This window comes from Sinocyclocheilus anshuiensis, unplaced genomic scaffold, assembly GCF_001515605.1.
Source record: "Sinocyclocheilus anshuiensis isolate Anshui unplaced genomic scaffold, SAMN03320099.WGS_v1.1 scaffold50, whole genome shotgun sequence".
Taxonomy (NCBI): Eukaryota; Metazoa; Chordata; class Actinopteri; order Cypriniformes; family Cyprinidae; genus Sinocyclocheilus; species Sinocyclocheilus anshuiensis.
In genome coordinates this window covers 1,811,461-1,835,335 of record NW_015542382.1, presented here as the reverse complement: position 1 = coordinate 1,835,335, position 23,875 = coordinate 1,811,461, and the positions used below count along the sequence as shown (strand labels likewise).

Sequence of the window (23,875 nt, the reverse complement as noted above, 5' to 3'; positions counted from 1 at the left end):
TATGTGTGTGTGTATATAGTAAATGTTGCAAAAACTTACCTGCTATACTCAGGTAAATGGAAGGGCTGGTTTTGTTTTCCCCATTACGTTCGTTAACGGCCTGTACATAATACCGACCCGCGTCTGCTGCCGCCGTCCCCAAAACCACAAGCTGATTGTCCAATGTTATTGCTCTGAAACCAAAAGAGAAACACACAAAACACTTGTAAGAATGGTCAACAAGACTGTCCACTTATGATTTCATTTCCTTTCTAATCTCAGGGTGACCTGTTCCAAATCGATTGGCTTATTTGTAAAATTGTGCAAGGTAAAGTACTAATGAAAGCACATTAGCATTTTATTATTTTAGTTCTGGATGGTCTCATCGGTGAGAGGGCAACGTGATAATTACTCCTTTCAGCACACGTTCACAAATCAATACATCACTGGACACAATGAAATATGAACACGCACAAACACGCGCACACATCCACTTACATTATGTGAGGCTTTTGCCACTTTTTGAACCAATATTTTTATCTCTCTCGAGGGCAGGAAAAATAACTCGCTAAAGAAAAAAACAACAAAATGAATAAGGAAAGAAGGGAGAGTGGGCTTTCATGTTCCTCTATGGTCTGTGTTCAATAGTGCTCTTGTGACGAACGTCAATAGCACTTTCAAATTTTCACACACACATGACACAATCACACCTTTATATGAGGCAAGTTTTTAAAAGCACTAAGAGCTCCACACTTTAGTCACCACAACAGAAGTGTCACCGCCACAACTAGATGTGCCACACCCAGAGAACCTGCAGAAAGCCCGAAAAAAATTACAATCCTGTCTGTCAGCACTCCCCAGAGAAACAGACCGTTACTGAAAGGCCTTTTCTAAAAGTAAAGCACAGGGAAACAGAAGAACAAATACAGACAGCTGCTTACACATATGTGACCCTGGACCACAAAATCAGTCATAAGGGTCAAAATTGAGATTTATATCTATGAGATTTATTTACATCATCTGAATAAAGCTGAATAAATAAGCTTTCCATTGATGTATGGTTTGCTAGGATAGGACAATATTTGGCCGAGATACAACTATTTGAAAAACTGGAATCTGAGGGTGCAAAAAAATCTAAATATTGAGAAAATCGCCTTTAAAGTTGTCCAAATTAAGTTCTTAGCAATGCATAGTACTAATCAAAAATTAAGTTTGAATATATTTACCGTAGGAAATTTACAAAATATCTACATGGAACATGATCTTTACTTAATATCCTATTGATTTTTGGCATAAAAGAAAAATCAATAATTTTGACCCATACAATGTATTTTTGGCTATTCCTACAAATATACCCCAACGACTTAAGACGCTTAAGAAGTTTTGTGGTCCAGGGTTACATATCAACTTTAATTCAAATAATATAAAAAAAATATACATAAAACTTAAGCAAGGCATGTTGTCACACTATAAGGAGTGAGCTGCCACAATGAGAACTTTGACACAGGTTTGCAAAAATATATTCCACAAAAAATATATTCCATGTATTTAAAACGTAAAATACTGTAGACTATTTAAAGGCTTATCAGCAAAACAAATATGAAATGCGATGAAACTGCAAAATTTGAAAGGGTAATACAAAATGACCATTATTTTGACTCAAAACATATAAATTGTAAATAAAAATTACAACTTGTCTGAATGTACACTATATGGTTTTATTGTTGTACCCAACAGCTATAGCAAAATATGATGATACACATTTTAGTTTGGAAGACCAAAAAAAAAAAAAATAATTTTTTTTAAAGGCATCTGAAACCAATAAACAAGCAGGATGCAGTTATTTTTAAAGTGATACAGCTCTACAGCCTTAATAACATAAAATCAACATTTATTTATTGTTGTTTTCATATAAGAAGGACATTATGTAATATGTAATTTAGTTGTCTAAGTAGTGTGAAAGTTGTAAGAACTATTTTAATTAAACTTTTATGGCGCTTTCAGAAGCTTGAAAATTCCCTTTCATTGAAATTACATAGAAAAGAGTACCAAGCACTTTTCCTATCTTCAAAATTTCTTTATGTTCCATGGAAGAACATCCAGGAACATTCGGAAGTCATTCGGGTTTGGAACGACATGAGGGTGAGTAAATGAGAAAATTCATTTTTGAGTGAACTACCCCTTTAACTACACAGTACAGGAGTCTCTGCTTACAGTACTTTTATGGTGAAGTTATAACTTCCATTATATAACCATAAAACGGAGTGAAAACTCCAGGTGGAATGACACTGTTGGGATCGCACACTGTAGGGCTGCTGTTAGCAGACTCTTTCAGCACTACTTCAATCAGAATCAGAATGAGCTTTATTGCCAGGTATGTTTACACATATGAGGAATTTGTTTTCGTGACAGAAGCTTCCACAGTGTAACAGAATGACAGTGACAGAACAAAAAACACAGATAATAAAAAATAAAAAATAGAACAAGTAAATAAAGAATAAAAATATATAAATCGACAATTGTATGTGCAGGTATATTACAATAGACAGTTTTGTATGTACAGGTACTGTATATTATGTGCAAATTTTAGGTGTAGACTGAGTATGAGTGTTAGATAAATAAGTGTATGAGTGTATAAATAGTGTGTGTTCCACAGTTATTGTTAAGTGTTCATGAGATGGATTGCCTGAGGGAAGAAACTGTTCCTGTGTCTGGTCGTTCTGGTGCTCAGTGCTCTGTAGCGTCGACCAGATGGCAACAGTTCAAAGAGTTCAACTCAACCTCAATAATTTAAATGACATCTGAAAATAGAAGTGATGTTGTAACAGTTCAAATAATGACAAAGATGATGGAAGTGGGAAAAAAAACATTCGTCGTGACTTTGACATTATTCGTTTATGTAAGCGCACAGTTTCTCCACATCAAATCCTGACGCAATGGCAGACCTCCGAAACGCTGGCCAAAGCCTACAGTAATCTTCAAATAGGGGAGCTCAGTGTTTTAAAGCATGAGCCACCATGTAATGTCAATAAAGTCCAGTCATGGGTGACTGTCCACATTTAAATATATAGAGCTCTTTTGTCGACATTTCAACGAGTGGGTTCATTTTGATTACTGGATACTTTCACACACTAATGCATGTACGCATACACAGTCTCAAGGTGAAAGAGGAGGAACCATTAGGAACTAAATAGCCTATACTCTGACTTCAATATGGAAGAGCTTTTAGGGCAGGAAATGCGAATCAGACAAGCAAACAAGCGGTAAGACAAGGAAGATAGAGAAAAGGATAAGCCCCGAGATATTTAATGGGCACTGGATGTTGTTCATATGGAGTTCAAGGTCAGACGGTGAGCGAGAGACAGCGAGAGGACAGACAGGGAAAGAGAAAGAGAGAAACCACATGAAAACGTCAAGAATAAGCGTTTTAATCTATCTCCAGTAAGTAAAAAAAAATATCCCTTTGAACTCGGAGTCTTTAATTCCAGCCGCTCCATCCAGGGGGAAAAAAGAGGGAAGGAAAAATGAAAAAAGAGTCTCGCACTCAGTCCAAAATAAATCCACAGTGGAAAAATCTCAGCATGGGATGTTTTCACACTTTCAGCTTCAACATTTAAAATATAAGATATTCCAGGCCTTTAACTAACACTTTCAGGCTGGATTTAAGTGTGTAAGGTGAAGTTTGTTATGTTCCCTTTCAGTCGGTCACTCTCGACGTCCTGAGCGGCCAGGTCACCGGCTCGGCTCCTCAGCGAAAACCTGAATATGTGCTGCATCTGCTGCCTACTTATACTCATGCTGTGATCAGCGGCAGCTGGATGCAATAATCGCATGCCAATGTGCATTGGCTCGTTTAGTTTACACTCAAAGTAGATTGGTCTCTCTAAGCGAGATCCCAATTTCGTCGGTCATCCGACGTGACGTCTCCGTTCCCTCCTTCAGGGAACGAGGGTTACCATACGTAACCGAGACGTTCTAGATTCATAGCTAATTTTACACATTTAAATAGATAGTTTATCCAAAATGAAAATTAGGTTATCATTTACTCATCCTCATGTCATTCCAAACCTGTATGAAATTCATTAGACCCCACTGACATACAAAAACAAACAAAATATCTTCTTTAGTGTTCCACAGGCAGTCAAACGGGCATTTTTGGATGAACTATCCCTTTTGAAGCCACTAAAAACGATCGCTTGTAAAAACATCCACTGTACTATGATGAAACATTTCTAATTTATAAGTTGCTTGCAATTTTGTCACAACAGACAGCCTAATTTGAATGGAAGACTACACTTTTTTGCTACCAATTGGTTTAGTTACAGAGTTAACCAGCAGAAGATAACTGGACAATGCTAACTAACCAAACCTTGGCCCCTTGTCTATTTTCCAGCACTTCTGAACATTATTTTGTTTGTTTGAACAGCCTAGCATGTCAACATTTGGCTCAACCAATGGCGCGAGTTGGGGGTTAGGCCAGACGGCTTAGGGGCCATTCACACAGAACATATTTTTGCTTTTTAAAATGCAAGAAGCAGGGTAGTGGAAAAAATAAAGCATTTTTAGAATGCTGCTTTATGTGCAAGATGCTGCAAAAGACTAGAGAGCAGCAGTTAAACATGTCCATCTTACGAATACCATGGGAGAAGAATGAAAAAAAAAAACACATTCTGTGTTAACGGCCGCTTAGAAATGCCAGATGTGGACAATAAGAGCATTTGGAAAACCTGTTTGGAAAGAATAATTACTTTCCTGATTCTGATTTGTCCTGCTAGTGGAGCAGAAAAAAAACAAATTTTTTATTTTCTTTAGAAATATACCAGCTGTAGCTTTGGCAGTGAATGAGTTAAACCATACACAGTCAGTGCAGATAACCAAACACTTAATAGCAGTGGTGAAATTATTACAAGGTGGCGACAATAGGGGAAAATAGAAGAATAGAGAGCACCATGGGAAAGACAGACAGAGAAATATCAAATTGAGTTTACAAGCCAGGAAACTGTACTTAGATGGAATTTGACTTGTCAAATTGCTCCCAAGATCACAATAAACATACCTGTATACACAAAAAGAATGCAAAATGTGAAATATAAAGGTAGATAGAAAAAAAGCATATTGAATATGGTTTAGTAATGGAAAATATTACATCAAAAGCAACATACAATATGCTGTAAATTGGTCAAATATGCAGCTCTATAGCTTGCACAGTGCACATACTCAAGGTTCCTGCAGGGTCATTGGATAAAATAAGACGTTTATGGATTGGAGGACCTTCATGTGCCCTGGATAACTGCAGAAGGTGCTGAATTCCAGTAGCAAATGCTAGCCTACAATAACAACAACCACAAGCGTTTAGCAGGGATGTTGTTCGGTTGTTAATGAGGGTTACTGTTCTTGTTCATGGTTATTTTTGTGTTTATGGTTACGAAAGTATTTCAAAGAGGTGATGACTCGTGTGTGAAGGCGTATTGTTGGACCTTGTAGATGTCCTGGAGCTAAGGTGGGCTGCATTGATTGTATTTTTTATCTTCTTAAGGGGGTGTATGTTCCATCTGTGCCATTTTTTAATTGTTGGTCTATATACGTAAGAAGAAGATAGACATTTTCAGCCTGTGCATTATGTCTTGCTGGTTCTTTACACTTTTCATTACCAGATGAAAAAATGGTATCACTTTACAATAAGGTTAATATTAGGTAATCTGTTTTTTAATATAGGTTAATGTTTTAATATACTTTTGTCTATACTTAATTCATTTTTTGTATAATAAATGTTCTAATGCTAATTTAATACAACCTAAATATAAAAAAATGTATTGGTATAAACACAAATTAACTACCATATAAAAGTCTTCAGAACTATAAAATTAGGCAGAACGTCTATTGTCAACATTGATAATCAGAAGAAATGTTTCTTAAGCACCAAATCAGCATATCAGAATGACTTCTGAGCACTGAAGTCACTGAAAATAAAAATACATTAAAATAGGAAAGTTTTTTAAATTGTTATATTTTACAATATTACTGTTTTTACTATCTATATATGAAATAAATGCAGCCTTTTTGAGTATACGAGACGTTCTCCAAAAATATTTGTAAAAACTTTTCAAAACTTTTGAAAGGTAATGTAAATTGTTAAAGATATTGTAACTGTGCTGTTTTTGGTTGCCTTTTGCATTACCTAATGAATTAATTAGAAGGGAGGAAGGACAAGCATCTTTACAGTGCCTACTTTGAACTGAAGTGCAACTGAACTGTCAGTTCAGTGTATTCCTGTGCAGTGACTGACCTGCACTAAACTGTTATGAAGGAAGTGCACCTAAAGACTATTGTGTAGAAGCTTATGGCAGGCTGAATTTCTCCAACTGTCACTTAAAATACATCCTCTATGGATCCTTCTTTATAACAGTATCACTGTTTGCTTCCCTCTTAAGAGCGCTCTTAAGGACTCAACGGTGTTGACAGCTGAGCCGCTGATGTTCAGGGTTGTGGGTGTTTGTGTGTCCTTCTTTAAGTCCACAATCTCCACTGCAGGCTTCAGAGCAGTCAGCTTCAGTTTATTGTGTCACCACCAAGACACCAGCTGCTCAACATCCTGTCCACAGGCAGATCTGTTGCTGCTGCTTATGAGGCCACACTCTTCAAAATAAATTACAATTAGAGCCCAGCCTGATGCCACTGGAGAAACTTAAGTTACACAAATAACGTTTAGTTCTTTAGAATTAACTTCATCGGTCAAAAGTTTGGGTTAATTTTCAGTGGCGCAATTTTCGGGAGGACACTTTTTGAAAATTTCCCCCTTCAGCTTACTGCTTAATTGTTGACTCGTCCTGAAAGATTATCATTCGCACGTTTTAAAGTCTTGCCAGTTTAGCATTCAAACAATTTTAAAACATTAAAGCATGAGAAGACACAAAAGGAAACCCAAAGAGTGCACACAGACAGCACTGGTTCAGACTGCGTGCCATTACCATGAGGTCTTAAAGTGTCAGCAGCTTAATATACCTGTTTGTGTCATTCATGTTTTTCAAAGAACAACAAATAGAAAAGAAAAAAAAAAACTCTGCTCAAATCTGATTTCAACTGAATAACTTCTTGAGCTTCAATAAATTTTAACTTGATAGTATTTCATACCTGAATACTACTAGACCTACTTAAGAACTTAAAGCACTTTTTCTATTGTATTTATTTGTGCTATTGCTTGTAATTTGTTCATTTGTTCTTATTTTATTACTGACTATTTACTTGTCTTTTTTTTATTTAAATTTTTTATTAAAATATAAGGTTACATAGGCCAAAAAAAACAATGAAAACAATAACTTTTTTTATTGTCATGTGACACTGACGACTGGAGTCATAGCTGCTGAAAATTCAGCTTTGCCAATACAAGAATAAATTAAATTTTAAAAGAGATTAAACTAGAAAACTGTTATTTTAAATTGTAATAATAATTTACAATATTACTGTTTTTGCTGTATTTCTATTCAAATAAATGCAGCTTTGAAAGAATGAAAATGGGCTCCATGTTGCAACACTTTTTCAGTGCATTTAACACTTGGTTAAACTGGATTGTGGGTGATTAGTGTATATAATGCCAAAGTGTGCAATAAAAAACACTGACAGCCAATCAGAATCCACCCAACTTTGAAGAACGTGAGCATTTTAAGCAGCACACAACATAACTGCAGCTCATTCTTTTTAATAAACAGAATGTTTTTGTGCATTGGTGTAGATGCCAATACACAGCAGTTATCATTAAATTATTGTTCTTGGTGTGAACGGGACTTTAGTGAGAGGTAGTTGCAGCAGGACAAACTTGGTCAGTGTTTCACTCAATTGTTTTCATAACCATGAAAGTCTGAAACATTTGTGACAAATGTCATGTGTGTTTGGTTGGAAAGCCTGATGACACTGTGGTCCAATCTATGATGCTCTGCTATGCTAGGGAACCAAAGAGCCAATTCAGTTATCACAATCAAGCAAAGCAGGAAGAGAAAACAGCAGCAGAAAACGTTCAAATGAGGGAGGAATGGAGAGAGAGAGCTAGATGAAGGGAAGAGGAGTTTGTGTCTGCAGATCTGAAGTTCAATGAGTAATCAAGAGGAAAGAGTGAACATGGAAATGAAATTTCATGCAGATAAGAGCAACAAGAAGACGATTTCAGCACTCCTTTAAAAATCACATGCTTCAATTTAAAGTCCAACACAAGCCAAACTACCAAACTAGATACAAATTATACCTGCACATAAACAGCTGTTTTTTTATTTTTATTTTAATTTGTAAATTCAGTCTGTTTTTGGAGGTTTTCTGTAGGGAGACTTGTAGTCTTTTAGGAAGTCTCTCCTAACTGTTCATTGACATGGAGACAAGGAGCTAATCCCAGATTTGTTAGCAATGCAAATCCAGCATGTTCAAGCACAAAGAGGGATCTGAAAGCTGACAGGAAGGGAAAAAAATATCTACAAATCTAGAAAAGTAAGAAACAGTTGGAATTGTGATTCAAAATGCATTCAGGACTTTGTAAGACCTAAAACACTTATATTTTGTTATATTCCTCACACAAAGCTATAAAAAAAGAAAATAAAAGAGTTTGGAACAAAGGGTGAATAAATGATTTTTGGGTAACTTTCCTTCAAACAACATAAATTTGAGCAGTGTAAATAGCAGGATTTTCTTAGTGTTATGCTGTTTACACTAAGTGCAAATAGCTATAGATTCTATTTACACTATGTTAAAATAGCAGGATTTTCTGCTATTTATACTACTTATTGCAAATAGTGGCAATTTTCTGCACCTCACTATTGTAGTACATTATAAAACAGTATGCAATAATAACATATTGACTGCAAATTCAAATTATTAAATGGATGCCACCTTATTGGGACAATAAAGCCCTCCCTACACCTACTCTAACCCTACCCGATACTAAAATTTTCAACTTTTCGATTATTTCCTTCATTCTTATTGAAAATAAATCCCTTTTTGATGTGATATGAGATTTTAAAAGGGGAAAAAAAAAGTTTGGCAAAAGGCGGATTTGAACTCGGATCGAATTGTAGGGCGGAGTTAGTGTAAATAGCCTCTGCCAACAAGGCGGGTTATTTGCATTTAGTTTAAATAGGTATTCTGATAAATTTACCTGAGAAGCACAGCTGTGTAAGATTTTCAGATTTGTTTTCAGAAAACACATGCTGAATTTAGTTTATTTTTCTAGTTTTAAGTCTAAATCCCTCTACATTGTTAGATTTATGCTTAACCTCCTGGGGTCGACGGTGGCGCCGGCGCCACCACGTGCATGTTTTACTGATAAGAGCAAAAAGAACTTAAAATGCTCGTTCATTTTTGTTTGTACACATAAGAGTAATACACCATTCGAATCTGTAAAGGGTCTACTTTTATTTGTGTACACTCACAATATCAACAAAACATTGTGCTTTTGCAAAATAAAGAAAATAAACAGGGTGTGCTTTTAGCAATTATAATTTTAATTTTAATTATTAAATGGATGCCACCTTATTGGGACAATAAAGCCCTCCCTACACCTACTCTAACCCTACCCGATACTAAAATTTTCAACTTTTCGATTATTTCCTTCATTCTTATTGAAAATAAATCCCTTTTTGATGTGATATGAGATTTTAAAAGGGGAAAAAAAAAGTTTGGCAAAAGGCGGATTTGAACTCGGATCGAATTGTAGGGCGGAGTTAGTGTAAATAGCCTCTGCCAACAAGGCGGGTTATTTGCATTTAGTTTAAATAGGTATTCTGATAAATTTACCTGAGAAGCACAGCTGTGTAAGATTTTCAGATTTGTTTTCAGAAAACACATGCTGAATTTAGTTTATTTTTCTAGTTTTAAGTCTAAATCCCTCTACATTGTTAGATTTATGCTTAACCTCCTGGGGTCAAAGCAAAGCAGCCCACTTGGTCATGGAAATGGAGATTCCTGCCTGCACAAGAACCTGGACCACAGCTAAGACCATGTGATGCACACACCAACTTGCGCTCTCCTCACAACCCCTGTGCTAGCCGTGGGTGGGTGTATTTTCATTGGACACACATGAGTATTTATCTCTCTCCTCTAGATCTCATTTCTTTGATAGAGTAACGCATTTCACGTACGAGTGGCCTTTGAAATGACGACCGTGTCATAGGTGCCATGACAACCGTTTGACTGACAGCCGGCGAGGTGAGCTATCCTCAGATGCTGCTGTGATGCTGACAGTAAAGCTTGATGAGCAGATGTGTCGACCCTGCTACTAACAATCCAAGAATGTGGAGCGTGGCGTCAACAACTGCAGGAAGTGCCGGTTTCATTTAGAGAATCAATGAATGTCATAAAGCACATCATTGCCGCGGGGGCCAACTGATGCAATCGGTCTAAAGACACTGTAGACAGTGATTGATTCTCAATGCAAGCATGTGTGTGTGTGTGTTCTAAAGTGTACAGACGAGGTTTGCCTGACTTTTGACAGATTATAATGTTAGGAATACATTTACATAATGAATTTAAACAGGTTGGTGTCAATAGATATTGATGTTTTACATGATTAATTCAACTTAAAATGAAAATTGTGTCATCTTTTAGTCACCATCATGTTGTTCAATACATGACTGATTTTCTTCTGTGGAAAACAAAAACAGACATTTTCAACAATGACTTTCAGAGAATAACAACTTAAATTTTGGTCTTTTCCTCACATGAGTGAGCCTTTTTCTTATTTTGGAGCTAGCTTGGCAGCTCCAGTTCTCATTCACTCTAAATCTATTGAAAAGAGCCGGCAAAATTTTCATAAAAAAGACAAATATATTATCGAAGGAAGTCATACAGGTTTGAAAAAACAAATGATAGAGGTCAGTAAATAATGACATAAGTGGCCTTTTTTAGACAAAACCATTTACATAATAAATTAGAGCAGGTTTATGTCAATATCCATTGATATTTTTACAGAACAAGTCTCATAGATGTCAAAATGGCCACTTACACTCGATGGTTAGGAATGATCTTGAAGCCGTCTCTGAACCATGTGACCTGAGGGCGAGGGTAACTGGTCACGGCGGGAGGATTCAGGACAGCAGCTCTTCCCTGAGAGACTGTTTTCCTCTGTTCCAGTTCAGCAAAGTTATCCATGTCTAAGCGAGAGAAAGAAACGGATAAAGAGAGAAAGAGATGGAGAGGTGCAATTTACTGTAGTAAAAATGGCTACTACTTAGGGTTGTGCCGATAGACAATAGTATGGTGTAGCGACGATAATGAGAGATATCGCCTGTGGCTGATGACTTTGACAATATCAAAATGATTATTATTATTATTAGGCTAGTATTATTATCTAATTAATATTAGGGCTTAAGTTATTTATCCCATCATATTTCTTTTTACGGGTTTTTACAGTGTTGCACGTTATAACCAATCACACACGATTCTGTTGAGCTTATGAATGCAATGGCCAATCAGAAGTGTTCAGATGAGTCATCGCTGAAATACCGGAGTTTTGCAGTTCAGTGCTCGCTCGCTGACTGAATTCTGCTCTCTCGCGAATTCTCTAATCATAAACAACAAAGTGCAGATGTACGGGCGATGTAAGTTTAAGAGATAGCTTCACTGATTATAATGGGAGTGTTTTTTTAAGTGCATAAACTCGCGCTAGACTGAAGTCAGTGATGATATTCTTTGATGATGTAAATGTTCTTTGCTCGTTTTTTGTAGCTGCTGTTTGAATAACCGAGGAAATGTAAGCATTATAAATAGTAACTTAGAATGTTTTTATTAGATTGCGATCATGTTAAATACAAATTCAGTCTTATTCAAAATTTGGCATGACATGCATATGCTACTTGACTAAAAAGATATGTGTAGTTAAAGGGTTAGTTCACCCAAAAATGAAAATTCTGTCATTAATTACTCACTCTCATGTCGTTCCAAACCCGTAAGACCTTCGTTCATCTTCGGAACACAAATTAAGATATTTTTGATGAAATCTAAGAGCTTTCTGATCCTCCGTAGACAGCAAGGATACTATCACGATCAATGCACAGAAACGTAGCAAGGACATCGGTAAAATAGTCCATGTGACATCAGGGGATCAACCGTAATTTTACGAAGCTACGAGAGTACTTTTTGTGCTCAAAGAAAACAATAATAACATAATTTATTCAGCAATTCTTCTCCCCGAGTTACCGTCTTCCGCCATTGTTAGAGAGTACTCCAGAACCTAATCAGTGCTGTTTACGTTCAGCATGCGCACGCTTTCTACTGAATATAAACAACGCTGATTACGGATCAGAGAGCTCTCAGATTTCATCAAAAATATCTTAATTTGTGTTCCGAAGATGAACGAAGATCTTACGGGTTGGGAACACCATGAGGGTGAGTAATTAATGACAGAATTTTAATTTTTGGGTGAACTAACCCTTTAATAGATTACACTCACATTAGGTTGCTTTTAGCCGTACCCTGGAGTTGGTTCACTCTCTGGCTATGAAATAAAGTAAGTAAATAATTAAATAAATTTGCACGATGATATCGTGTACTGGCAATCTCACAGGCTGACAATACGATGATATGACAATGGAGCATATCGCCCAACACAACTACTACTACTACATGGCTTTTTGTGGCTTTTGCTGTAATACACTTGTATATGTGTCCCATACGCCTGCTGTATGTGTAAAGTGTACACATACAACAGTGTACACATAAAGTGTACTGGAGTGACAGCATATTTAGAAATTACTGGAGTGTTTCCTGAATGTCACTTTTAGTTCATCCCCTATGGGACTCCTGTACTACATGCATATGTGTGGGTTCTAGGTGAGTGTGGTGATGTGTGAAATCCATTTGTGCTTCAGCCTCCTGGACTCCCTTTCTAACAACATACACATGAACTTACAAGCCACGCGAACATCGGCCCTCTTCTGGATCAGCGCTCCCATCCTGTTTCTCACCGCACACTGATATACACCCGCGTCCTCGCGCTTTAATGACATAATCGTGTACCTGGAAGAGAGAAAGAGATCTGGGATTTACATGGTGCTTACTTGATGTTCTTGCTGTGCAGTACACACTATACTGCATGCTATGTCCTTTTGAGTGTGAAACAGAGCGCATTATGCAATGATAAATGTTTTAAACAGTAGTGTCCTACACTGTTGTCTCATTATAACCTCACTACACTGCATGTTTAATTCAGTGAGTCACTTCAAGTTATCAAACTTCTTTAATCCACTTTTGCATAAAAATGTCTTCACTGCTGGCAGTTTGATCCAATAATGAGCCAAGGAGGAAATAGGCTATAAAAAATTGGGGTTGTGCGGTTCATTCGTCATACTGTAATTAATAAGTCAAATCAAGTGAATTGCACTGTGGAATAATAAGTTTACCACACTATACGATTTTGCATACTGTTCACCATGTTATAGAATATACCGCAAAAATAGTATGAGTAGTATGATACTGTTATTTTGAGTGAATTCCAAGACTTGGCTCTTATATGACAGTCAAATATGTGTTATCAGTACCTGCAACATGATTTCTTCAACCTGTACAATAAACAAGACAAGGAGTTTGAAAGTAAGCACTAATAAGTGCTTGGATTTATGAGCAGATGGATGCGAGTGTGTGCTGTTTAATGAGAAAGATTACAAGCCCACAGGGTCAGAGCTGCTCAAATCTGTGTTGATTCGGTTTTAACAGATGACTGTGCTTAATGCAGAAGTGATGGTTCACATGGATTGAATGTGGAATCAGCTGCACTGATAAAAACTCAATGCTCTGTCATTTTTATAGACATCTCAACCATAAGGAAAAGATTCAGGGGAACACTGAAAAACATTAAATTTTAATGTTACTGTCAGGATGAAATAGAAACAGAAGAAAGATAAATCATACAGGTTTTATTATTATTAATATTATTTATATACGATTACAGTTTTATTTGATAGTTTTTGAATTAGTATTTATAGTATTAATCAGTTTTCAAATGCATTTGTTTAAATATTTTGTAGTAAGTTTGTTGTGTTTTTGTATATTTAGTTTAAGTATATTTAGTTTTCATTTATTTATTTTTATTTGTATTTACTTAGAATTCAACTTTAGTTACTTTAGTGTTTCTAATTTTTGTTGACAATTTTGAACTAATATTTACTTTTTATTTTACTTCAGCTTCTTTTTAATTAACAAAATTGGTTTAATAGTATTGATTTTAGTTAACAATAATGACAATTCAGTTTAGAACAATGTGAGGCAATTTTATAAAAGTTTTCATGGCAACATTTCAGCCAACAACTGATGGTAGCTATTGACTTCCATAATATGGCAAAATATACTATGAAAGTCAATGGCTACCATCAACTGTTTGGTTACACACGTTCTCCAAAATATCGTCTCTTGTGTCGTTGAGCATTAAAAAGATAATTCATACCTGTTTGGAACAATGTAAATGATGACCGAATTTTCATTTTTGGGTGAACTACCCTTTTAAAGCCAAATTTCATTTCTTTAAAAAAGATGAAAATAGACCTCATGGCTCATCTTGCTAACACTGTTCTTATTAAACACCATTCCTTTATTATACACAACTCAGAGGTCACTGTAATAATAATGTCTCCAAAACACGAGGGGTCAAAGATGGATGACCAGACAAGAGAAAGAGGCCAAAGAAGGGAACAGGACAAATGAGATCCCAAAGGACTCGGCACTGTCTATATTATTTTATACTGTAGCACTATTTTGTGCAGTACAATCCAGAATCCAATGACCTCGGTACATGGGTGCCAGTTAAGATAATGGTTACTTATACCAAAATAGTGCAACAAACTACTTTAAAAATCCCATGAAATAAAAATGTGAGATTTGTGAATTGGGGGTTTAATGTTTTGCTGTTTTATGTAGACTTCATGATCTGGAATAGCTCCTCAAAGATCAGATGTTACAGCCCATTTTAGTGTGATTAATGATCTTGATTAATGATCTTGCTTCAGAAGGATTTTCCCTGTTGCATGGTTTTGGATAAGAGATATAAACAGCTAAATCAATTAAATATTTAAGTCTAAATGTGCAGACACGGTATGTGTTGATTATTACCTGTACTCTGGTGTGTATTCAGTGATATCCGAGCTGTTTCTCATCCATTTGAACTGCAGCGGCCAGCTGCCCTCAGCCAGACAGGTCAGCACGAGTCTGTTCCCCTCCAGGTGTGTCTGTGCACCCCCTGCCTCGGTTTTAAAGTACGGAGCGATGTCTGTGAAGAGAACATCAATAACAGAATGAAAACCCATCCTTAATTTTGATATAACGAACAGTTAAACTTCCCCAAATGTGCAAAGATGTCTAATTATGATGCATGAATAAAAGCACACTGAGCGTAAGAATAAAGTGCTGACCATGATATTTCAAATGGTCCAGGCCCACCATACTGGCCAAATATTACTCTGATTAATGGCCGATATATCACCCAGGCTGATTCACCAGCCAATATTTGGCCATTTCGAGACTGATAACTGTGCCTGAGTACACATTTAGAGTACATCTCATTATATGAGGGAATATATATATAATAGATATATAGATAGATATATAGATAGATATATAGATAGATATAGATATATAGATATATATAGATATAGATATATATAGATATAGATATATAGATATAGATATAGATATATTGAAGGGGGTCTGAATACTTTCCGTACCCACTGTATATAGATATAGATAGATACATGCATATACATTAGATTTTCCTGTTGTTTTTGAAAGAAGTTTTCTTATTACGATTTAAAATAAATATTTTCTATTTCAATATATTTTAGAATGTCATTTATTCCTGTGATGCAAAGCTGTCTTCAGTGTCACATGATCCTTCGGAAATTATTCTAATATGCTGACATGCTGCTCAAGAAATGTTTATTTTATAACATTTATAACATTGTTTAATATTTTGCGATACTTTTTTAGGACTCTTTGATGAAAAGGAAGTTCAAACAGCTCTTTCTTTCTTTTATTTATTTAGGTGACAATGTAAAAGTCTTTACTGTCACTTGATCAATTGAATGCATTCTTGCAGATTAAAAGTATATAATTTTCCTCCAAAGAGTCAGGATGCTCAGACAAAAAGGAATAAGTTTTAATAGTAACTTTGTGCCGTGCTTACACTTTTCAAGGATCAACCAACACATGGCTTTCATCTGCACATTACACTTAAATATGAGAAAGTAAAAAATACACACTTCACCTTTAAGTCATCAACTGAAATGGCTGACGATTTCTATATTAGGCTTTCTGGTGCCCCCTCTTAACACAGTTTTACGTACTGTATGAGTCCTTGGGCTGTAGCAAAAACATTTAGGCCATAATAAAAATGAAATATACTTCTGAGAAAATCTGCAAATACACACTTGCCCCTAGACACCCAGTTAATGTGAAAGGAAAGACTGGTATTTGTCAAAAGAATAAGTCACCTTCATGTCAGTATTGCACAGTCAAATTCAGATCAATTTACATAATACACATTCACCCAATAAACTCAGAAAAAAGATCTCAAAGGGACTTTCACTCAAGTGCTTTGTGGGAAACTTGTTTCAAAGCCTTTGTGCATTGTGAATCTAATCTCTCCATCTATAGTCAGAATGGCTTCAGATGACATCACTAATACTGAAGAACTGAGTGAAGAACATCCAGCCAGTAGAAAACAGTAGGGAAGGCATGTGACCTGAGATGAGACTGATAAAATGAGCTCTCCCGACACTCTCTAAATGTGTGGAAGCTGGTATGCAATTCACACTATATGAAACAGCAAGTTAAAAAAAGCTAAAAACATTCCATTCGGTCTTTGGTCATACTAAACTGAATGTACATTCACAAGACATACTGTCAGCTCTGTTGCATAAAACAGCGATCGATTTGGAATGTTTTTCAAGAAGCAGCAAAAGAGCAGGACTGACGTGAAGCGCACACAAAAGACAACTTACAATTGATTCCAACAGAATTTGATGATAGCATTTCAAGTTAACAACATGGTACTCTTTGACTCCAGCATGTGGCTAAGCTAACAATGTGATACTTGAGTAAAACAGTCAGTAGCCTAGTTCAATTTCATATGAACTATTTTTGTTAATTATTTTTTAGAAATTCTGGCAAATATCAGTAACACAATATTTTCATTTACGAATTTCATGTGACAGTCAATAACCAATACATAGCTGATATTATAAATCCATACTGCTTTGTTAAGTAAAATATCTTTTTACTCCACTATATTTATTCACAGCTTGATTGATTGAGTTCTGTAATTGCATTGTATGTTATGTATGTACGCATGATGCTGCCTTAGGATTTAGGCAAAACAAGGTATCTTAGAAGGCAGCAAGATATTGCTGCGTAGCTTTGGCACAGTCTTCTTGTCTGATGTGTTGCCCAGGTCAACATTCAAATGAAACATTCTTACTGTCTCTGCTGGATAAAATGACTTCAGTCTGTTATTGTGAAGTTAAAGGCCAATGGCTCAGTGGCTCCCATCACACTTGTTAGTAAATTACTCGCCATTTAGCAAATGCTTTCATCCAAAAAAAGACTAATTGCAGAAACAGCCCTCCTGGAGCCACTAAGTACTTTGCTTAAATGCACAAAGGTGAGAGAATAGAAATGTGAAGTATTAACTCTTAACAAGATCTTAGCATTTTCTAAAGAAAACATGAGTGATTTTTGCCTATGGTGCGGAGCGAGTTTTTAAACACGAGTTTCACAATTTGAGTTGAATTACTGAAATAAATGAACTTTTCCACGACATTCTAATTTATTGAGATGCACCTGTATATATATAATTAAATTTAACAAATAAATTCAGGAAACGTAACAATTAATTAAAAAAGTAAAATTCTTGAAAAAAACACCTTAAGTAGTTTGGCATAATCCTTTACATTTAAATAATTCAGTAATTTTTATAAATAATTTTCAAATAATTTGAACAAAACTGTTTATTAGTTGTTTTTTAAAACTGAAACTAAAAACATTTTATTACTTGAAATTTCTCAGTAGTTTAAGTGCTTAAATAACTAAAACTAAATAAACTAAAACTTAATAAATACTATATAGACATTTAAAAAAACAAAAACAAATGACTAAAATCTTACATTTAAAATGAAAACAGAAAATATACAAATAAATTCAAATTAAAAATACTGAAAAAAAATACAATATCATATTAATGATACTAAAATAACTGTTGCAAAAATAGGGGAAGAAACAGGAAATGCGATGTCAATAAGTACCAGATAATTAGACCTATTTATGATACAAAGTTAATTTAGGATGCATTCAGATTCATTTTTAATCTGTCATCTTGACAGAAGTTAGATTTTTTATAGATTTAAACACTCTTATTTGTCAAAGACAGATGAGCAAGAATAACATTAATAGCTATAAAGCACCACTAAATGATAACCAATAACTCTCTAGTTACTATCATTGTTTGGGACTGAAAATTGGCGCTAACGCCTTTAATCCTTAACCGATGAACGATTACTGTGTTCATCTCACAGGAAAGGAGCTTGATGTTGAACTTAATGAGGCAAATCTGTATTTCTTCTAGTGCCAAATACACCATGCGAGGATCATAGCACCCCGCGATCTGACCTTTTTTGTGATTCCAGTATAATGAGACGGCGTGACAGCCGCATGTACTCACAGCACAGTCGTACAGTTTTGGGGAGTTACGTGGCCCCCCACCCATAATGCACCAGTCTTTTCCTCTGGCCTCAGGATACAGTTACCCACAGAGAAGATCTGAGCGCACAGACAGGTAGAAGCAAGCATGGGTAATCAGGTGGAAGAAATGGGGTGATCAGTGACATTTACACATCACTCACACACAAACAATTCGGTGAACTCTGGCACAAGCTGTCCACACACACTTCTACGCGCATACACACATCACACAGACTCACGCAGCGGAAGAGACAGGGTGATCAGTGACATTTCCATAAAGTGGAGGCAGAAGATTCTTAAGGGAACGGGAAACAACATATGCACACACACACACACATCCCTTTAAAAGTGCCTTGCGACCAGGAAATCTCTCTGTGAAGTACTATACCTCGCTCAAAGAACTTAAAGCAGGAAGAGTACGATCTGTGCAATGGAAAGGACAAACATTATTGATAGAATAATCAGTCTGTGTTACCTGAACTGTGAAAACTCCAGGGCTTATATAAGACATGAGAAACTTTCTTTGCCAAATAAAGACACAATGTCTGACATTCAAACAAATGCTTATTCTAGTGATGCACCGAAATGAAAAATTTTGACCAAAGACTAAAATTCATGAGTTTGAAAAATGCAGTTTAATTTAGTTTTTTAGTTTTATTGCATTTTTAAATTACATGTATTAAAAATAATAAATTACTAATAATAAATTACTTTAAACAAAAGCTGCATTTTCGGAATCCAAAATATTATGAATTAATAATTTATATTATTAATTAATTAATTAATATTTTAATAAATTACTTTAAACAAAAAAATAAATGAAACCCCGTTTCAAACTCCAGAGTTTTTAATGAAACATTATTTTTAAATGTATGAAATGATTAGCCTATTAATTTCTTTCTCTAATATTTTATACATTATTTTTAATAAAAGTATTTATAATATTTTAAGTGAGTATTTTTTTCTTCATATGGTATAACTTAGAAACATTTTTACATTTTAATCTTTATAATATATATACCAATAATATATTACCAACTGTCTACAATAATACTGTTTGGTCCATATTTTAGCATGAAGCTGAGATATAGCTTCAGCATATCAGATCTGATCAGTTTCACATTCAAGCGTCACTGCCAAAAATGACATATTACAATAGAAAACAAATTGAAGAAGACAGATGTGTAAGATCTCTAATATTGGGTGTTATGTTACAAAAGAAAAGAAAGGAAAAGAACAGACTGAGCTTTTTTGCACCTTCATGCTTTTCGCACTTTTAGTTATAGGCCCACTGTTCATCACAATGTGTGTGTGTGCTTAAATTCTAAAACATAAAGACAGTCCATCTACATTCAGTCGGTTCTTTGTGCAGTTCTCTGGTGCACAGTTTTCACTGGATTTGTTGGATTCAAAGTTAATTCAAATATATAAAATGTACCTAAAATAAACAGAAACCTTACTTATCCAGTGTTATAAATTGCCTAGGTAAAGAGTAAACTGATCGTGTATGATAATATAGTATAGTATGGTTTTAAAATCCATATTAAATTAAAATTAAAGCACAGTGATTGCATCTCCAATGCATTTTAGCACATATTTCAGTCAATTTCAGATTTAGGATATCTTTTTATACACACGCATATAGCTGCAGGCACACGCTGTGACTCTGCAGGATTTCATTTTTGTTTACAAAGTGGCCAATAGTCACCTGCCACCAACAGTTATCTTCAATCTCAAATGGCATCTTGTTTAAAGGACTGCAGAGTGTCCCTTATTTTTCCCTGCTGAAGTTTACAATTCTGCCTTTAGAGAAAATGCGAAAGCAAAAACATTATATTTCACTAGAAACAGTTTACATTGAAGGAGGGACCACACAGTCAAAACGCATAGCAAAGCAAAAACCACCATGCTAGACACATGCTTGTATTGGCTCGTTCGAAGAACAAAGACATAAAAAGCAGTATAGAAACAGATGAAATTGCTTTAAATATCCCATCACCCTTTTGTGTTCAGGTAGACATGTACAGCTGAGAGAATTAGTTATTCTTCAGAGGGCAAATAGAACAAATGCACAATAATTACTGTTTGCCGCCAGATAAGGGGGTTAGTGAAGCATTCAGCATGTTTTTGTTTGCTTATAATCAAATTAAAGTTCAAAAGCATGCAAACTCTGACAGCTCTGAAAATGAAGTACTAAACTAACACTGAATGAAGAGAGAGAGCAAACTAAAATAAATAGAAAGCTGAAAGAAAAGGACATACACAATCGCTCACTCATACAAACACAGACAGGCAGCTAAATGCCTAAAATTTCTAAATGTCTACACCACGGGCTGTATAATAGGATGACCGTCATTCTATTGTCATATTGTCACTTGCCTCACTAATGGTTTCATACAGTACTGTAGATTCCCAGAAAAATATTTTATGGCTACATAGCGTTCATCTTGAAATCTCTGGTTTTTATTTAAACTTTGGTATCTTAGCAAATCGACGGACATGGTTGAGATCTATTCTGAAAAAGGAGACACGATTGTATATTTAACTGCTTGTATGCATGCTCATTTTCATTATCTTTTAATACCACTGCCATTATCCAACACTCACTTTCTCTTAAAGGGGTCATATGATGCGATTTCAAGTTTTGTAAGTATGTTTTGTTATTAGTTTAAGTATTTGCTATTGACTGTTCAAATACGGAGTTTTGCGCATCGTGTGTGTGTGTGTGCGCACGCGTGTGAGAGAGAGAGAGAGAGAGAGAGAGAGAGAGAGTGACATCACAGTGGAGTCAGCTGTCTTAACCGCGGCTTGTGTACTGCATCATCACTGTGTCTGTCACGCAACTCTGTTGCCCTTTCGGGCTTGAACTGATGGTAAAACTAACGACATTATTAACTGTCGCGATTATGGTAAGGGGTGTTACATTTCCGACACGTGCTTGTGGTGTTCGGCCAATCACAATGCACTGGGTCAGCTGGCCAATCAGAGCAGACTGCGCTTGTCAAAGGAGGGGGCTTTGTTGAAAACAACGTGTTTGAGAGAGGCGGGGCATAGAGGACCTACAATAATGTACAGTATTTGAAAAAGAATGTGTTTTTTGAACATTAAAGCATGTCAACATATTCTGTTACACCACATAGACAAAATAATGATCTTTAAAATAGCATCATATGACCCCTTTAAAAAAAATAATAGCTTAATTACACTGTTAAATGATCTCCAAAATCTAAAAAGAATATTCATTTTTATATTGTACATCATAATGCCTGAATTCACTTGTAGGTTTTAAAATTGCTTTTAGTTTTAAACAGTATATTTAAAAATAGTATAATTCAGCATCATTGAGATGCTATTTTGGTTTTTATGAATATTTTGAATGATATTTTGAATTTAAATTTTGTTTAGTTGTAGTTAAAGTTTCAGTAATTTTCTTGTGTGTTTTAGTAGTTTCTTTTAATTTTCATTTCAGTTTTAGTTATTTTAGTACATCAGGTTAAACTAAATGAAAATGACAAATGTTGCCTTGGAAACTAGTTGAAAAATGTGTATCTATCTACAGAATTTTGAGCAAAAAGTCATTGCTCTCCAAATCCTCCAATGGTGTCTTGGAGAAACAGGTGAGATATTGAAGGCAGTTCTTTTATTTTGTTCTTCAACAAAATCCAAATACAGGCTTAAACATGGCTCGACATAAGATTAAGTTATCAGAGAGCCTCGCAAACACAGACACATACCCTCAAAAGCAGAAAAGTTCTCTTGACAGTCCTGCTGTTTCACAAGGACAACATACCCCAGAAACGTCTCGACGAGCTCTAGAAACACTCTTTCAAGTAAAACGGGTGATGAGCCCCATCTAAAAGAGTTACCATTCTCCAAAAGAGAAATCTCTTGACATGCTGTATTAAGAGTATAGCCGTTATATATTCCCTTGGCACCGATCTCAAGCAAAGCATTCAACGGTAAAAGAAGGGGTGATTTTATTGAAAGGGTGGGAAGTTCTTTCTTTTAACCTTTTCTCAAGAGCATGACAAAGACTTGATTCTCACCGATTCTTTCAAGACATTCACCAGGGTAACATTGGTGTGGATGTCTTGTCTTGACGTGATAGGCAGATGGATCTCTTTTCATTCATTATTCAGATCGGTTTAGATCAAAAAGCATTCACGCCTAATTTATCCTGACGATCAAAACTTCACCGAAGGATATCTACAGACAGGGAGCATATGGTAGGTAATTCTTTGATATGAAACTGTAATTGCAAAAAGGGTTTATAAGATTGTGATTTTCTCAAGAACTCGATATTAGATATATTACATCACTGAATTCTGCAACTGACCAATCAGAACAAAGTATTCCAGAGGCCTGTGTAATAAATAACCATATATACCAGATTTTGATTGAATGAATGCAGTTCTATGCAGCTGCTACAAAAGAACATTAAGAACATTAAGCACAGAGCAGGTGCGGAAGGTTTTGTGTGTGTGTGAATATTCACAGAAATATTAAGCAGCTTTAAAATATTAAGCAACTGTTTTGATTATGATAAGAAATGTTTATTGAGCACCAAATCAGCATAATAGAATAATTTCTGAAGAGTCATGTGACACTGAAAACTGGAGTAATGATGCTAAAAATTCAGCTTTGTTGCTTGAACTGTGCATATTTCTCTCCTGATTCAGACAAGACAACTTTTTCACTGGTGAAAGCAATTTTAAGGATAGAGGACTCAATGGTTTGACATTAAAATATCTTCAGGGATTTGTTTCTTACAAACACACAATTACTTTAAAAAAGAACGTAACTGATGGACTGGAATCGTGTGGATTATTGTGATGGTTTTATCTGCTGTTTGGACTCTCATTCTGACGGCACCCATTCACTGCAGAGGATCCGTTAGTGAGTGTAATGCAAAATTTCTCCAAATCTGTTCTGATGAAGAAACAAACTCATCTGCATCTTGGATGGCCTTAGGGTGAAGCACATTTTCAGCAAATTTTCATTTTTTGGGGTGAACTATTTCTTTAAAACAGGATGAAACTATGTGCCGATGGGATAAGAAAAAATATTCTACACACATTCTCTGAAAACAAGTCATAATATTTTATGCAGTTTTGCTAATATGTACTGTATCATTTTAAAAAGTGAGATATATTCTCTGAAATCAATTGTAATATTTTTCTTCATAAACTGATGTTGT

General features: G+C 35.4%; 1 protein-coding gene across 1 annotated transcript in view; it reads right to left on the bottom strand.

The window, feature by feature from the left end:
• Nucleotides 1-23,875, bottom strand: part of LOC107692681 (protein sidekick-1-like) — a 231,304-nt gene that overhangs the window by 122,154 nt on the left and 85,275 nt on the right. Inside the window, exons 2-5 of the mRNA XM_016491846.1 lie at nucleotides 15,058-15,214; nucleotides 12,866-12,972; nucleotides 10,961-11,108; nucleotides 40-173 (exon numbers count right to left, since the gene is read on the bottom strand). Coding sequence (XP_016347332.1) covers nucleotides 40-173; nucleotides 10,961-11,108; nucleotides 12,866-12,972; nucleotides 15,058-15,214 — 546 coding nt within the window. The remainder of the gene's footprint in view (nucleotides 1-39; nucleotides 174-10,960; nucleotides 11,109-12,865; nucleotides 12,973-15,057; nucleotides 15,215-23,875) is intronic.